The sequence below is a fragment of the Agelaius tricolor genome, unplaced genomic scaffold (genome assembly GCF_023055355.1).
Source record: "Agelaius tricolor isolate 1412-34295 unplaced genomic scaffold, bAgeTri1.0.p SCAF_10, whole genome shotgun sequence".
NCBI lineage: Eukaryota > Metazoa > Chordata > Aves > Passeriformes > Icteridae > Agelaius > Agelaius tricolor.
Window position 1 is genome coordinate 13,302,666 of NW_027269270.1, and position 18,340 is coordinate 13,321,005.

An 18,340-nucleotide genomic window follows, 5' to 3' on the forward strand; every position below is an offset into this window, starting at 1 on the left:
AGCTAAATGGGTGAAATTACTTGGACATGCATGTTTTATGGAAAGCATGTCAAAAGTGGTGTTTATTAAAGGAAAATACAGCAGGAATTCGAGCATGTGGCCTTAGAGGCTAATTGTTTTAAGACTATTACAGCTCTAGACATTTTGACCTTTTAGCTGAAAGTAAACATTGTCTAGACATGAGTCTTTCTGTGTAGTTCTTGCTTTACCACTGCATAAAGGACACAAGAGCCCAGCAGTATGCACAAATATTCTTTTTCACTATATGATTAGCCACTAGGCTAAGGACTAAGACAAAGAAAACCAGGAGAATTTAACAGATGACTGGTAAAAAACTGCAAGTAGCTCTTAGTTCATGATATCCAGAAATAGAATGGAAAGAGAAGACGTCACAAAAAAAAAAACTTACCCATTTTAGAAAATGAGGCTTTCTAATTGCATATCTATCTATGGATTTGCATCCATGGAGAGTATAAATGGCCTGACTGAACAAGACAGTATGGTCCATTGTGGAGAGTTTCATCTGGAAAGTAAACTGCAAGTTGGTAAAAACAATATGAAAATATTTTGCATTTTTAACTCTTGCATAGTATTTTGTTCCATCTCAGGAATTAATTCCTTTTTCACAATTCCTTCAGAAACATCATCACCTATGAACACTAACTGTTACATGAAGCCATCTGCTATAACTCTCTGACTCTGTTTTTTTAGAAAAACCAGCAGCTGTTCCAGCAGCTAAGAAAGCAGAAGTGGAAGGCAAACTTTATTTTGTGTCAGAGCCTCAGAGTATCAAAGTCATGGAAAGTAAGAACACTTTTCAAAACAGTACAATGTCTTATATTTGCCTACACCTTGTGTTTGAGATGTCCCTCTGTCATAAACAACTGGATAGACTTAGCTTCCTCATTTGCATCTTTCTGCAGAGACCGTTGCAACATTTATTGCAAAAGTTGGAGGAGATCCAATTCCAAATGTTAAGTGGATGAAGGGAAAATGGAGGCAACTCAACCAGGGAGGCCGCATTATAATCCAGCAGAGAGGAGATGAAGCCAAACTAGAAATAAAGGACACAATAAAAACTGACTCTGGCATGTACAAATGTGTTGCTTTTAACCAACATGGTGAAATTGAGAGGAGTGTAAACCTGCAAGTTGAGGAAAGAAAGAAAGAAGTTGTTGAAGGGGATCTCAGGGCAAAACTAAAAAGGTATATTGAAAGTTTTTATGGATTAATTTGCTATCAACACAGAAGAAATTTTTTTTATTATGCATCTCAGAACAAGATATAATTTTTAAAAATTCATTACATAGGAATTACTGTACTAAAAATAAAAGCACCTGACTAGACTAAGCTAAAGGATTCTATTGCACGGAACAGCTCTGAGATGATTCAATATTTCATTAAACAGCTTTCAGGAAGGAAATGCTGTGTAGTTAACTTCTGTTATTGATTTGAATAGCACTCCAACAAAAAGAAAAGAAGAGGAAGAGCAACCTATTGATATCTTGGAACTTCTCAAAAATGTAGATCCCAAAGAATATGAGAAATATGCTCGCATGTATGGAATTACAGATTTCCGTGGCCTCCTGCAAGCCTTTGAGTTACTAAAGCAAACCCAAGCAGAAGAAAGCCACAGATTGGTAAGATCCAGTGTGACTGCAGCATTGGTTCTCTTAGGAGTAATATGTTCCCCTTGAACAGACGTGGTGTCCACACTCTGAAGCTCTGAAATTATGATGTGTGGAGAAATTTCTGGTTCCTCTTTAGATCTTTTAGTGGCAGTTCTCAATTTCTTGCATGCTCAAATCCAAGAAGAAAAAATGGGCTTCTGGCTACGTAGGTTCTGTCTTCATAACTTGACTGCAATTGTTAGAATGGGAAGATTTCCTGGTTACAGTACAGTTACATAAAATTTGATGTAGGAATGAACTGTGTTGGATAAACATGACAGCTTGACATTTAGTATCCTTTAATCTTTGAGTATATTCTGCATTTTTATAGGAAATTGAGCTCACAGAGAAAGCTCAAAGGGAAGATCAGGAATTTGATGAACTTGTAGCTTTTATTCAGCAACGACTCACACAAACAGAGGTAAAACATTTTTGGACTGATTTATGAAATATTCAAACCTATAACAGGGAACTTGAAATTAACTTAAACTAATATTTTCCAGCCTATTACTCTGATCAAAGACATTGAAAATCAGACGGTTTTAGCAGATGAGGATGCTATCTTTGAATGTGAGATTAAGATTAACTATCCAGAAATTAAACTGTCATGGTACAAGGGAACACAGAAACTGGACTCCAATGACAAATATGAAATTAGAATTGAAGGTGATCGCCACATACTGAGAATTAGAAACTGCCAGCCTGAAGATCAAGGGAATTTCAGAATAGTGTGTGGACCACATATTGCCAGTGCCAAGCTAACTGTGATTGGTAAGTCTACTTCTGAAGTATATATTTGAATTAGTTTACACTGTATTTATTCCACTATCTGATCTCTGTTAAAATGTGTGTTTTAACACGCTAATAGAACCTGCAGTTGAGCGGCATCTTCATGACACTACTTTCAAGGAAGGAAAAACATGCACACTGACTTGTCAGTTCTCTATCCCAAATGCCAAGTCTCAGTGGTATAGAAATGGGAGACCCATTAAGATAGGAGGGAGATATTCAACACAAGTCTCTGACAAAGTGCACAAACTCATCATCAAGGATGTTAGAACGGAAGACGAGGGACAGTATACCTGCAAGCTTGACAGTCTAGAAACAACCGCAGACCTGGCCATTGAAGGTTTGTAAAGATGCTGAACCTCTTTCTTACAATAGTGACAATTTCTGGAGGTTTCATTAGCAGAACAAATGAAAATATAAAGAATTTCTGAAAGACAGATTCCAAAACTTGGAAACAGACTAAATAAGAAATTTTACTGTCCTTTCTCTTTGAACAACATGTGACATACTTGTGTAATTCAATTAAGTGTGTTCTTCACTAAACCATGATTAATATCCCATAGCCCACAAGCAATCTGAGTTGTACTAGCTTCTATTTTCTTTGAAACTCTTATATTTTCCTTGGACTTTTTCTTAATTATTCTCTATCATTAGTTTCCTTAATGGCTTCTCTTACAAAATGTATCGGTACATCAATCTTGTTATAGCTGAACTCTTACATCTTCTAATCTTCATTCTTATCTTCGTAGAAGATGGAATCCTTTTTTTTTTACTCTACTTTTTGAAGATCTATTGCTAGTATCTCATTGAAATTTAGCTATTTTGATGACAACAATGAGAAGAATTCAGATACACTAAATGCAGTGGTGGTACATAACAATTGACATATTTTTTCTTTCTAAAAACAGCGGAACCAATTCAGTTCACCAAGAGCATACAGAACATCGTTGTGAGTGAACACCAGTCTGCAACCTTCGAGTGTGAGGTGTCTTTTGATGATGCAGTTGTGACGTGGTATAAAGGCCCCACTGAACTGAGAGAGAGTCCCAAGTACAGCTTCAGAAGTGAAGGTCGTTGCCATTATATGACTATCCACAATGTTAATGCAGAAGATGAAGGTAAAAATGCATGAAACAGTTGTGCTGGTGCCATTTTTTATCTGTTTCTTTTTCGTCTGGTTTTAAATTATAAAATAATATAAATATGAACATTCTTGACTGCTGCAGGTGTTTATTCTGTAATTGCTCGTCTTGAACCAAGAGGGGAAGCAAGAAGCACTGCAGAGCTCTATCTTGTAACCAAAGGTTAGCAAATTTTCTGAATAAATTTGTGATCATAACCATGTACAAATTTGTCTGTTTGAAACATGATTCTGGAAAAATCAATAGTCCTAAAAGAAATCTAATATTCCTTTGCAGAAATGAAACTGGAGTTGAAGCCACCAGGTAAAGTCCTCAAGCAAGACTGGCATAAGATCTTGTCAATACTCTATCATAAAATTAAAGCATCGCTCTGCTTTTTTATTATTTTCAAATCTTTTTTTTTTTTTGCTGGTTAGAGTAAGTATAAACTACATGCTGAAAAACCATTCCTCATCCACAGACATGTGGAGCTATTATTCTCATGAGTAGTGGCAATGAATACTGAGATAAATCCAAAAACAGTGACATTAATAGGGACCCTATTTTTTACAACATGGAATGCCCCATTCACTAAAACACACAAGTTATTTTTTTAACTGCTAAGAAATAGAACAATGAAGATGTAGCAATTAATAGATAGGATCTCCTCTGTGCAACTGAAAAAAATAACCAAGGAGACAAAATAGGTAAAAATCACCTCCTTATGATATGCAGTGATTTTCTTTTTTGACTGTTCTTCAGAGCCTACTCCAAATGCTGCAAGAATTATTTAGAAACAATACATAACATTGTATGGGCTGGTTGAACTGAAAGGTTAATACAATTATTTATCTATCAATTGGCTAGCTTATGCTTGAGGAGCAAGCTGCAATCCCTTTACATTACAAAAAGAAAGATTAAACCACCATCAACTACTAACCTTGAGGAGAGCACAATGAATTTTTAAATTCATACTATTTATTAAGCCAATTAAACATTTGATTTTCTAGATGTTCCTGATGCCAAGGTTGCAGTTCCACCTCAGAAACCAGCTGAAGGTAGGGTAACAAACCATACTTGTTCTGTATCTGCACTGAACCAGAAGGCCAGTGGGAACCTCAGAGAAAAATCTTAGCTCAGCCATAAGATCTAGTTAATTGTCCCTGTTGGCAAGACTTGACTTGGATAGGATTCTTTGCTGTGTGAAAGGCAAAAACTCTACACAGGTAGTGGTAGGATTTAATTTAATTCTCTTAAAAAGAGAATTTTTAAGAATTTATCTTTAAAAGAGAATTTTAATTCTCTTAAAAAGAGAATATTTTCCATGATGTTTTCTTATCAGTCTCTTACTCATTTCACCTTCCTTTTATTTCCATCTTCCTCTCTGACAATATTTTTTTAATTTTCATCTCTTCTTTTTTGCCACAAAATTATCTTTTAAACAAGATGTCTGAATTACTGCCTTCTAAAAATATTCTTTTAATTGGACCAGATTCTTTACATTGTATTTTTTACATTGGATTTCATGTCTATGGCAAATGGTCTCCCCCCAGGCTCTGGTTTTGGACTAAAGGCTACAGACAATATTTATACTTCTACTACATCCAGTAGTTTACTATAAACATCAGCAATTTGAACTTGTGTTTTTTGCCGGTATAATTTGGTAAATGCTTGCAGTGGCAGCAGGAAGGGAAAGATTTGATATTTAGATGAAGTACAATCAGCAAAGATAGGAGAGTAATGGCAGCAATAAAAATAAAGCTGAAGACATTCAGGGTTCAGAAAATTAGACTGGGGATTCCCACTCAAATTATATTTATTCAGCTGCTGTAAACTCTCAGAATAAGCACTATGTTTGCTTTTATTCTGCAGCTGCAATAAAATAATATAATCCATTTTACCAAACCTGGATTTTTTTCATTTACAAGGAAATATCAAACTTAAATTTTGTTCTAAATATTTCATTTTTCCTACAAGCTGCCCCTATTCCCATTCTTCTGCCTCTTGTTCCACCTCCAGAGGAGAAAAAGCCAGGTAAAAGTCCTTACAGTATTTGAATACTATATTAATGTTTCATTATGACAGTTGATTTTTTTGATTTTTGTTTGTTTGGCTTTTGAGGGGTTCTTAAGGTTTTTTAATTCAAATTTTTAAATCTATTCTTTTTAAGCAGAGAAAAAGGTTCCATTAAAGAAAGTCCCCCAAAAGGTGGTTAAAAAAGCTCCTGAAGAAGTCCTGCCACCTAAAGGTAACTTTTTTCCTTTGTAAAATTTTTTAGAAGAGTAAAATTACCTTGTGGAAACAAGGTGTTTTGTTTTGAAATAACTTCCATTTATCACAATTGTTTGATTTCTGGCTTTATGTTAAAAACACACATTTAAAGCCCAAGCTGATTGTGACTGCCTAAAAAATAGTCCCTTCTCTAAACCATCCATGAGGGTGAAATACTTTCACTAAAAGTGAACATCCAATATACCTTGCAAATTCCACACTATGATACCAATAATCAATTTATTTATTTTAAGTTCCTGAGGTGCTACCAGAGAAGCCCAAAGAGGTCAAAATAACATCCATGGCAAGGAGAGAGGAGATATATGAAGAAAAGAAAATACATGAAATACCCAAAGAAAGTTATGAAGAATGGGAAGAAGATTATGGTGAAGACCATGACTATTATGTCAAGGAAGAGGGCTATGATGAAGGGGAAGAGGAATGGGAAGAAGCTTACGAGAAAAAAGAAGTGACTTATGAAGAAAAAAGAATAATTCATGAAGAAGGTATTTGAATTATCATGTCATTTTATTTCTTCTCTTTTCTCATATTTATTATTAAGGCCCCAACATTTTGAACTATTTTGAACCAGGCAACATTTTGTTTTGTTTTGTTTTTGCTAAAATATCTGGAACCATAATATGCTGACAAATTTTAAGTGGCACTTGATGATAACACAAGGTATCACAAGGTATGGATGCAGATAGGAATGGATACATTAGAAATTCATTGCCAATGAACTTTGCAGGTCTTTGAAACCTAACATGAGTTAGTAGTTAGTAGTAAGGTTATGTTTCATTTTTAGGCTTTTGGCTATTTCTTCTATCATTTTCCTGTGCTCTTGATTTAATTAAAAATTTCTCACATTTATTGATTGGTGTTAATGGCTGTATTTTGCAATTTCTTGCATGTTATAACTGTCTCTGGGATTAGTAACATGTATGTCTCCAGGAACAAAATTTGGCTCTCATGAGAAAAATGAAACTTGGAAATAAGCAAAACATTCCACTTCAACAGTTGGATCTCCAAAACTCTCTGTGTGTTTTTAGAATTCATAATGTATAATGGCATAACTAATACCTTTCTGTCTACAGAGCCTTTAGACAACATACTTTTTATCATTAAGTGATGTTATTTTTTTTTAAGTGACCGAAGTTCCTAAGAAACCCGTGCCTGAACGAAAACCACCAGCCATTATAGCTGAAAAGAAGGAAAAGAAGGAAGTAACAGTTCAAAAAGGTATGACTTTCCCACAAAACTAACAGGAACAGATTAAGTTATGCAGTTTAAGATCTCTCATGCATCTCCTTCAAGCTGAATGGTGCTGGTTATTCACATTTTCTTGAAAAATGAAAATTCTCTTTATGTTGGACAGTGAGATGTGCAAGGGTCATGGCAACTCTCTTCTTCTACCTCATATTTCTGAGCTCTCTGCTCAAAGGTGGTTGAATCAAAACAAGAATTGATGGTAAAATCAAATTGAGCTTCAGTTATCCTTCCTTCTCCCTGTATATTAGCCTTGGGCATGGGTGTAACTTTTAAGAAATTAAATGCTGCCTGTCTGGGAAGCGTTTTCCACTTGGATCACTGCAGATCTCTCAGGGCAGAGCAGGCCTCACTGCCATCACTGTTCACCACCATTAAACAATGCACTGAACAGAACCCAGGTTTAATAGCATCCTAAACAAAAAAACAAAAAAAAAAACAAAAAAAAAAAAAAAAAAAAAAAAAACCAACAAAAAAACCCAGCCAGTTCTATCTGGTTTGTATCCAGAAAAAAATTTGCAAGATTACTTGAACAATAAATCTATCTGAATTACTTGCAGTTGTCAAGAAACCTGTCGATGAAAAAGTGGAGGTAACCACCCAGAGGGTTGCAGAAGAAAAAGTCAAAAGGGCTGAGGGTAAATACTGTTATCTTAATGTCATCTTTCTGTGAAAGTTGTGCCTCTTGTTACTTAGCTGATCTGTATATGCTTTGTCTTTACTTAACATGGTCTGATCAATTTTTCAGTCTTAGAAACATCTAATAAAAGCTTCTGCTGAATTCTTTAAAAAGAAGCTTAAAAGCTTTTTAGGGGAAAATACTACATGCTAATATTAACTACCAATGCTTTAAGAAAGTGTGTTTAAAATTGCACTGGGTGAAAAAGTGTGTTTCATTCTAAGCTGAAGATGTGAAATCCCTATCTTGCTCAGCTTTCCATTTTGACCCATCTGTCAAGATTCTTTGGTTAATTCTTTGGTTATAAAATAAATATGCACATTATTCTCTTAGTAGCTACTTCCTTTTGTGTAGCATTTCCCATTCTGCAGCAGGATTCTGTCAGCTGCAATTCAATACGTATCAGGAAATTACCTGTGTGCTAAATGCCCTGAGTGCCTTTAGAACATAGCAATAAAAAGAAACAAACACATTCATTATGTTGCTTTATGTGATTCTAAGAAGCCTGACTTGGCTGATGAGTTAGATTGTTTGCCGTGTTGTATTTTCAACATCATTGATAGATTACTGTAGATTTATTTTGATCTCTTTGCTAAATGTTTGACTGAGTAACAAAATTCTAACACCAACAGTTACCAAGAAAGTTCTGCCACCAAAACCTACACCAGTGGTCGTTGAGGAAAAAGTTATGAGAAAGGAAGGTACAGATGAGCATCTTCGAATTGCAGTTTACCCTTTTTTTCAGCACCCAATGTGTTTCTGTGCTTTTTTGGAATATGTGGGCCTGTGTGTATGTATGTGGATCCATAGTAGTAGTCATGCTGTGACTGCTCTCAGTGTTTAATTAGTAAGTCTGCCATGCTTTTGTTCTTTATAAAGTCTGTTTTTAACATATTTGTGGATAGCCTTTTGGTTCTTGTTTAAATAGCCTACGGTCACACTGCAGTGTGACTTAGCTTTTTCTTCATCTATTCTGCTTGCTGGCCTATCCTTACATAATAAATATAATTGTGTCCTCATGCCCAAAAATATCTTTGAAGAACAACCTTTAGAATTCTTCTGATGTACTATTTCCAAAAGCCTGTGCATGCATTTTGTTTCAAATGTTTGGGTTAAAGGTGTCTGTGTCTTTAGTCTTTAACAAATACTAAATATTATTCTTGTGTGCTTGTTCTTTGTTCAGTATTTTACAATATGAATACTGACTGTCTAAATATGTCTAAGACTTTAATGTGCAATATGAATATAGACCTGATAAAAACTCACATGCTGACTACCACTAATGTGGATCTAGAATAATAAATACTAAAACAAAATCCTATCTTTAAAGTACCAACAGTAGAAACATGGACTGTTTCAGAAGAAAAGATGTCAGTTTCTGTCCACAGAGAAGAAGAGTATTCATATGATGTTACAGGTATGTACAAAACGAAAAGTCTGTGTACCCAAATCAAAACAATCTATCAATCCTACTATATTTCTTTTCATCTATTTTTATGTATGTCAAATTACATATTTAGACATATTGTACATTTGTCTTTCAGTATGCCTTGCTTTTTTTGTCCATTGTGTTATGTAGCTTTAGTATTATTTAGCTTAATAGATGGAAATATTTCAACTATTTTATCTTACTATTGTTTAAATACTTTTCTTTGAAGAGCCAACAGAGCATGAGAAAACAGTTGAAGAAAGATTCTTTGAAGCTGTTTACCCAATTGAAGGTAGTTTGATTATTGATGGAAGTCTAATAAATATTTGTCTGCTTGTTTGTTTTAATTTGACTCAAAATTCAGTACATGCTGTTCATTTTCTGGATTAAATTTTTTACATGTTAATATATATGTTTCAGTGATGATTGTGTCATGTACACATAATATCGTCTTGAAGTTTTTCAGATTTACTATGGACATTGATATTTCCTATCTCAACATTTAATATCTTTAAAATTCCTATTGTAGCACACAGAGAGGTTGAGGAGGAGGAAGAAGTTGTTTCTACGGAACTGGAGATCTCTCACGTTGAAGGTGAATGTCTTTGCATCAACATCTGCTCTGTTTTTCTGAACTTTCACATTATCTGTCTGTAACACTGTTTACCAAAAGATAGCATATCAGAACTGAGATCTTTCAATTTCTCTATGGCTCTGCTGTCAAAGCTTCAAGCCTTATTGCATTCTTATCTTATTCCTCTTCATGACTTTAAATAATTCCTTTAATAGCTTTTTGTGAGATGGGTTTGTTGTATCTGTTTGATAAAACAGGTTAGTTTTTGACATTTATTGTTTGCTTATGTACCATGTAAAGAGTAGCCAACTGTGGTTTACCAATTATTTTAGCTGTCTCCTAAATGATCACCACCTATCTTTTAAAGTGCCTGAAATACCAGAGAGGCGTGTTCCAGAAGAAAGAAAGCCTGTTCCTGTGCCTAAAGCAAAAGCTCCACCAGTTAAAGGTATTTCTACTGCTCTAGTAAAAAAGAAAGAAGCAAAGCCCAAACAAATTTTCTTTCTTTGTATTACTTTTCATGTTTTCTTGCATATATTTAGGAATTTACTCTCTATGTGTCTTTGTTTTGCACTATCTCCATATGCGTTATTTGATTTTGCATTGTCTCTGTTGCACATTTTCAGTTTTTCAATTGTGCTATAACTTAGCTTACAGCTTGAATTTGTCGCAGCTTGGGTCCTTCTCTCTCTTGACTATCTTGTGCTTATTATTTCTATTTAAGTTGTGTGGCTTCTTCAGGGAAGTGTAGGGTGTTTTTACTTCAAGAGAGTAAAATGAAAGGAGCTAGTGCAGTGATTTTAACCGGACTTTTATACTGTATCATTATGTCTTTCCTGTACTGTCCACATTTGAACACACAAGGCTGTACATTGTATTGTGTCAGTTGCAGTGCTCATCTCCTTGTCCAAGCACTGTCTTCATTGTATAAAACAATCTTGGATTATTGAAATCTGGATTAGTGTTCCAAAAACTAAAGATCTCTTACTTTAACAATGTTTTCCAAAGTGCCTGAAGCCCCTAAGAAACCTGTTCCAGAAAAGAAAGTTGCTGTTGCTAAAAAGGAGGTGGCTCCCCCAGCAAAAGGTACAGCATCTTTTGAATGTGGGCTTTAACCAGTTCTGTGCTGTTGTCCCCTTTTTCTAACTTCTCTTATATTCTCAACACATATGACAAATGTAATCTTTGTGTGTTATGTGTGAATGTCTGTTCTCATCTAAGGCATTCAAAAGCCTTAGAAATATTACCTAGATGAATTTTAATACCTTTAGAGTTTTTGAAGGGCCTACAAAAACTGTGCCTGAAGAAAAAGGACGTGTTCCTTTTCCCAACACTTACTCAACAAGTGTGCACTACTTGTTGAGTTTTATTTTCTTGTTAGTCTTTATGTAAGCATGTTTGTGTTAGAATTTATATTTTATGTATAATTCTCTGTACATCCATGAGATTTTTTAAAACCCGGTAGTATATTTGAGCATCTCATTCTTCAGTTAAGAAATCAGTCTCAAAGTATTTGATAGTCTTCCAGTGACTGGTTTGATTTTGTTTTGTATCAAATATATGTTGCTTTTGTCATAGATCTTTCTATGTTAAGTGTATGAATGTGTTATGTGGTGTGTCTTGATATTCTTACAAATGGAAGATGTCTATCTATTAATGAAATCTATAATACTCCAATAAATCTTTGAAATTTAGAATACAGTTATCTTATACTTTATGGTTTTTTAAGTGCCAGAGGTTCCTAAGAAAGCTCCCCCAGAGAAAAAGGTTGCTGTTCCAAAAAGAGAGGAAGCTCCAACACCTAAAGGTACACTTTAAAAAATAATGTTCTTTTCTTATTATATTAAGCATCTTGTTTATGTCAAATTTTGGGTTTGATTGCTAAGTTAATCTGGTTATACTGGTTAACATCTACGTTAATGTGTATCTTTTGTGTCAGTTTTGTGTATAGGTGTGCTGTAGATTTATTCTTTAAAAACTTGCTAATTTAAGCAGATTATATTATAATTAAGATCTTTGAGTGCCAGAAATACCTAAAAAAACAGCTCCAGAAGAAAAATTGCCATATGTTCCTAAAGTAGAAACTCCCCCTGCAAAAGGTACAATACAGCTCACTTTATTATCATTTATTGTAATCTTTAGAACATTGCATTTACCTCATTTTTGTCAACTGTCATGTTTGGTAAGCAAAACATATCCATGTGTAATCTTTCTCAACAACACATTTCTCTTGCGTGATGCATGTGTCAAGTTTTACTTCAAATGTTCTAAAACAAATACTTTTTTTAAGTGCCTGCAGTTCCTAAGAAACCTGTCCCTAAAGAAAAAGTATCTCCTGCTGTTCCTAAAAAAATTGAGGCTCCTCCAGCTAAAGGTATGCTTTCCAGCAGAATACAAGAATATGCTATTTCTCAGCTTCTGTCTATGAGTTCTGTGCTATTATTAGTCGTTGATTTGTGCTTCTCCTGTGAGTTCTTCTGCTCTGGTTTACACAATGAATCATTACAGTATGTTGTATCTCATGTGCAATACTTACATAGTATTCTTTCTAAATATTGAATCTCTGTTCTATGTTATGTGCTCAGTACCCTTCTTTGGAAACCTAGATTTAGCATTTCAAAACTTTGTTTCACAATGGAATTGGAAAAGCATACTTTAATATCATTATCTTCCAAAGTGCCTGAAGTGCAGAAGAAAGCCACTTTTGAAGAAAGAGTACTTATTACAGAAGAGAGAATATCTGTTGCCATTCCAGAGGAAATCCCGTCACCTGAAGGTACACTATAAGCAGACAATAGTGAGAAACTTGCGCTATGTCTGCAAGTCTGTTGTTCTAATATCACGATCAAAATAACACCAAACATTTTTTGATAGTTATCTTGTATAACTTTTGTGCTGAACTCCCAGTAGTTAAAAGCCTCCTAAAGTGCCATTTACAATTTTAGTTGTGAATGTAAGGGTCCTACCACATTGACATGGAAACTCTACTACTGAATACAATAATCTTCAGATAAGGGCCTCATAAATTTGCAGTAGCAAATTTATTTTACATTTATTTTTAGACTCTACAAATTAGGGCTGTAACCATCCATTTGTCATACTACCAAGCTTTCTGTAGCCCTCAAGATAAAATACTGCTTCCCTTCTCACCAGCTTTCAGTTCACATTCTCGTGTTCAGGGAAGATTGAGATCAGTTGTTTTAAGTTAGAATAATTCCACATAATATCTGCTTCAAGATAACTTCAAGAATGCTGAAACAGCATTTGTCTGTTTTTATGTCCCATTAATAACTACCCAGTCAAGAAAATTTGCACTTTCTTTTCAAAACCATAAATGAACTTTTGGAAGAAAATTCGGAACATGTCTGTCAAAAACATGAACTTGCAAATGCACATCCATATGGATACATGCAGTCTTAAATTCTGTTTGTCTCCTGGAAATTAATCTTTTCTCCAGAACTAGTTGAGGTTTTCCCTGATACAGTCACCTTTGTAGAGGAGTACATGCCAGGATTTCCTTTCAGTTCTTGACCTATCCATCTCATTTTTTCCTTTCCTCACTTTCATACAGTTGGATCAAGGAGAAACCTCTAATTCTTTGACTATTGTTCCCCCACTTCAGTTATTGTGATGGGTAAACTTGGGGAGCTGAGGCATTCTAATAAACTGACACTTGACAAGTGAATGATATTAGATACAACAACACACAATAGGGAACCTGGGACATGGACAAACCACATAATTTAGAGCAAATCATACATATGCATACGGTGCACAGCACTTTCTGGGTTGTTTGCATATCTGTCATTGCCATATGCATATCTGTCATGCCATGAATTGGACTTCATTTTCTCTATCCATCAACCCTTCCCTCTCTCCATTTATCCATCCTCCAAAAATACTAAAACTAATAATTTTCCTTAAAGAACCAACAGTTGAAGAATGGTCTGAAGAAGAAAGAGAGGAAGTATCATTTTCCATCCACAGAGAAGAAATTTCTGAAGGTATGAAAATTCAGGAACAATAGGCAAAAGCAAAAAATTAATCCAAATAGACAGTTTGGATTAATACCTGCTTTATTTATAAGGAAAAAATTACTACTATATAAATACGTTTTGTACTTTACGAATTTTAATTTAAATTTCTACAATTTCTATTACTTGCTTTTGAAAAGAAGAGTAGCTAATCCTGTTTCAATACAGTGAAAATAATAAGTTATCTCTTTGATAGTGAGATCTATCAGGACTTCTTTCTGTTTACAAAAATCCTCTGTTGGAAGTTCCTCTTCCACTAGGTTGCTTGGATAAAGTACATGTTCTTCTGAATGCCATGATGCACTTGGGTTCCTCAGATAATTTCACTGTAAAATAACAATCTTGGTCAAATAATACTGTGAAGGACAGTAACACTGACTGACTCAGTTTCTGTGACTAATGACACCGCAGATTTTTCCAGGGACATCTTTAGTCAAGGAATTTTCTCAGTATTTGGGAAAGAAGGTTTCTCAAAATGGACAAATTTCAACATTAGTGACTTAGTGGAGAGAGGAGTGGAGCATTTTCAAATTCCACGCAAATACAAGATGACAGCTCAGTCTCTCAGTTCCATTTAAGCTGCTTGGAGTGTTTCCATTGGCATCACTGGAAGCAGGACGGCTTGAATGTAGATTTTGTCATCCCAGAAGAGTCTGTTAATAAAGCATGCTCTTTATTTTTGTCTTACAAATATTTTGTTGCTGTTACAAATATTTTGTTTTGTTACAAATATTACCAGGGCCATAAAGACAGTAATATATGTAAAATACTTAAGTATTTTTATATTTTACTCTTTTTAAAAGTGACTGAAGAAGAGTCTTACTACATAGAGGAGACAGTAACAGTTCCAAAAAGAGAGGAAGCCCTACCTAAAAAAGGTATAAGTTCATTTCACTTCAACATATGAGTTGTTTCATCATTCTTAACATTATATTGACGCCATATGTTTATGTCCATTTATGGCATTTTTGTATGTGTTTGTGCTATAGTGATACTACTCCTCTATGTAAAACTATGTACTGTAATCTTTTAAAGTGCCTGAGAAGCACAGGAGAGTTGTCCCTGAGCCAAAAGTCCCAGCTGCTCCAAAGGAAGCTCCAGGAGCTAAAGGTATAAACCAATTCCTCAACTGGTTGATGTGTCTTCAAAGGGATTATGTTTGTCTTACTGTCTTGCTTGTACATGTTGACATAGGTGTTGTCTTCTCACAGTGATGAATACTGTCTCAAATTCCACCTTGTACTTTGAAAATTCTTGTTTGTGTTAACTCAGTAAAACACATTGTATAGGAGACAATTGCAAATATTACACTTTAATATTCTTTCTCATCTTCCTTCTCATCTTGCTCATTTTTCTAAAGTTCCTGAAGTTCATAAGAAGGCAGTTCCTAAAGAGAAAGTGCCTGTTCCTGTGTCTAAAAAAATGGTGGCTCCACCAGCAAAAGGTATATCAGTGTTTGTTTCTGTTGCAAAAAAAAGAAAAAAGCTTTTTTGCTACATTCCATTTTTAACATATATGCCTTGGCTGGGGATTGTATTGTTGATGCAACATAGATCTCTGGTATCAAATTTCTTCAACATTAAACAGTTTTTTGTGTCTGTTTGTCTACAATGACACCTGTGACCTGTGCTGTCTTGATGAGATTTATATGTCATTTTATGTTATTTTATGTTGTTTCATCTTCTATCTTATACCTGTTGATGAAATCAAACAAATTTTCTAAAGTTACACAATCTTTTTTAAGAACCTGAAGAAGCATTGGTTCCCACTTTTGAGGCAGAATTTGAGGAACCTCCAACAACCAAAGGTAAACAGATTATTACCATTGAGATTTTTTAGTTAGGTCTTGCAGTATTTGTGTTACTTAAATACAGTTTTGTTTGTTAGTATCTGTAACCTTTGTAGGGAACTCCCCTTTCTTTTGACTCTACTCATTTTGGTGCTATGGATGTAAAGGATGCTCTTTAGCAGTGTCTTATTTCTGTTGCTGTTGAAGTTCACTTAGCACTTTTTTAAACAATCAGAATAAGTAGAAGAAACATATATCTGCATTTCAAATATTGTAATTAAATATCCCTGCACATTATTTTTAAGTGACTGAAGTGCACAGGAAAATTATCACAGAAGAAAAAGTTGCAGTTGCTAAAAAAGAAGTGGCTCCACCAAAGAAAGGTATATAAATTTTCAGAGTTACACTAGAGAAGTCTTGTCTCAGAATAGTGGTTTGTATTTATGTCTAGTTATCTAACACAGACTCTAATGTTCAGTGTTTGCTGTCTTTTTTTCTTTTTTTACTTGAAGAAATGTCAAGTTATGATTTGTGTTTTGTCATCTGCTTATATTTGTATACTGTGATTAATTCAACATCTATTACAATGAACTTTTTTTTACAAACTGCTAGCAGTGCCCAAGAAGCCTGTGCCAGAAGACAAAGTACCTGTTCCAATTTCACAGAAAGTGGCAGCTCCACCAGCTAAAGGTATACAAGTTGTTTTGGAAGTAGAGATGGCTTTTAAATATTAGACATCCATGTGCATCATAGTCACAGTCTGCCTAGTTAATAAAATCTGTGTCTCCTGATTTGGTTATAAATGAAAAGGACCTTCATCTTTTCCCCTTCTATATACTGCTGAATGTGACAGAGAATAGTCATGCACCTTCATTCTTTGCATTTTTTAACTACTATTTAATTTCATTGATCACTCTGGATGCTTAAATGCTTGCAAAGCTGAGTGACAACATTTACTCAGAGAAAAAAAAATTGAACACAAAATTTTTTAAAAAATCAATGTTTATAATATTGTCAATATTCAGTGAAGTGTTTCAAACTTACAAATATGTTCTCTGTTTCTGTGCTGTTCTTGTGTTTGATTTTGTTATGTACCCTGAGTGTGTGGTGTTCTATGGTTTAATTGAGTTTCTGAAGAGTTTAGAGACAAAGTCTTTTCCTCTTACTTTCATCTTCATTCCATCTTACTTCATGATTTGTGAATATCCTACTCAATTTTTTTGTCTATATATCTATTACTCTAATATTAGATATATTATTTTACAATATTATCTGTTTGTCTCATGTGATTGTTGTGTTTATTATATTTTCTTTTAAACAGTGTGCTATTTACTCCTAATTGTTTGTCTATAATTCTTTCATACAAGTTTCAGAATGTGTGTGATTTCTTTTAGAAGGTAGTTTTCTTACAATTACTATCTTTAAAGTGCCAGAAGCACAGAGGAAAACTGCCAGAGAAGAAAGAGTATCCATTGCTGTTCAAAAGAGAAAAGTGACTCCACCACCAGAAGGTAGTCCTGCCCATGGGTTAATCTGTGAACAGATTGTGCTGATGAAAGACTACCAGAGCTTCAGGCCTATTGTTCTGGCATGTCTCCTGAGGTTCAAATTTAGAATTATGGAATCATTTGAGTTGGACAAGACATTAAGGTCATTGAGTCCAACCATTAACCTTACACAACCAAGTCCATCACTATGATCCATTGTAGTCCCAGAGGAACTTTTACAAAGCCTTTGAGAAATACTAGACACGTTTTTCCCAATTACTCTGGGTGTGGGTGGTGTCAGGAAACAATAGTTATTTTTCTAAGAAACTCCAAATGGGATATTTATTATTGTACATGATATTACACCAGAAAAAAAAATTAATCTTAGACTCTGTCTTTGAAGTACCAACAGAAGAAGAACATTGGGCTATGTCAGAGGAAGTATCTGTTTCTCTCCACACAGAAAAGGAGATTTCATACACAGGTATGAAGACTAAAACAATTCTGTATCCAAAGTTACATCTCGTCAGCTAGTAAAAAAAACTGAGAGAGAATAAAACTAAATTTCATGTCCTTTGCTACTGCCAGTTTATCACAAAAGTGAAGCTTGTAGAATAAAGCAGGACAGTATTTCATTCTCGCAATAAAATACTGTCTCTCATTTCATTCTTTCCCTTGGCTTGCTGCTGTTCACATCATGGAAGCCAAATAATTTCATTAGGTCCTCCTTTTTAAATCTTGCCACCTGTCTGACCTTTGAGGGGAAGCAAGAGACAGTCTTTGCTTTCATTTAAATTAATATGCTTTATTATTCTGAAAAGACAGACAGACCTTTCCTGTTCTGTAAAAGCAACTCCTCACCTAAATCTGAAGGTTAAAGAAAAAATCATTAGCTCTACTGTTGCCTGCACGGCTGAGACACTTAATCCAATGTAATGGATCTGCCTGCTCAACAGTCCATAGCCTTTAAGGAAAATTTATTGCTCTTTTACTTTTGCAGATTATCAATTGATTTGTGAAAAATGACCCACAAGATGCCTCACACTCACTACTTTTAGATCTGATACTTTTGATAAATGGCATTTTCATATTCATGTAATGAAAGATTAATACAGACAAATCAGCATGAAGTTAAACTATCTATTTAGTCTCCAAAGTTGAGGGGACAAGCATACTATGAGTACCGAGAGTGTGATGAAAGATGACCTTTGGCTCTCTGTTAGGCAGGTGT

The 18,340-nt window shown here is 34.6% G+C and overlaps 1 protein-coding gene across 1 annotated transcript in view; it reads left to right on the forward strand.

The window, feature by feature from the left end:
- Window positions 1-18,340, forward strand: part of TTN (titin) — a 235,038-nt gene that overhangs the window by 81,050 nt on the left and 135,648 nt on the right. The window contains 29 exon segments of the mRNA XM_071434272.1: window positions 712-804; window positions 924-1,206; window positions 1,460-1,640; window positions 2,002-2,091; window positions 2,174-2,441; window positions 2,539-2,799; window positions 3,368-3,577; window positions 3,686-3,763; window positions 3,878-3,904; window positions 4,591-4,638; window positions 5,558-5,614; window positions 5,751-5,828; window positions 6,106-6,357; window positions 6,998-7,090; window positions 7,678-7,755; window positions 8,429-8,497; window positions 9,127-9,213; window positions 9,755-9,820; window positions 10,167-10,247; window positions 10,808-10,885; window positions 11,529-11,606; window positions 12,090-12,173; window positions 12,477-12,575; window positions 13,726-13,803; window positions 14,637-14,711; window positions 15,194-15,277; window positions 15,578-15,640; window positions 16,235-16,312; window positions 17,498-17,593. Coding sequence (XP_071290373.1) covers window positions 712-804; window positions 924-1,206; window positions 1,460-1,640; window positions 2,002-2,091; window positions 2,174-2,441; window positions 2,539-2,799; window positions 3,368-3,577; window positions 3,686-3,763; window positions 3,878-3,904; window positions 4,591-4,638; window positions 5,558-5,614; window positions 5,751-5,828; window positions 6,106-6,357; window positions 6,998-7,090; window positions 7,678-7,755; window positions 8,429-8,497; window positions 9,127-9,213; window positions 9,755-9,820; window positions 10,167-10,247; window positions 10,808-10,885; window positions 11,529-11,606; window positions 12,090-12,173; window positions 12,477-12,575; window positions 13,726-13,803; window positions 14,637-14,711; window positions 15,194-15,277; window positions 15,578-15,640; window positions 16,235-16,312; window positions 17,498-17,593 — 3,213 coding nt within the window.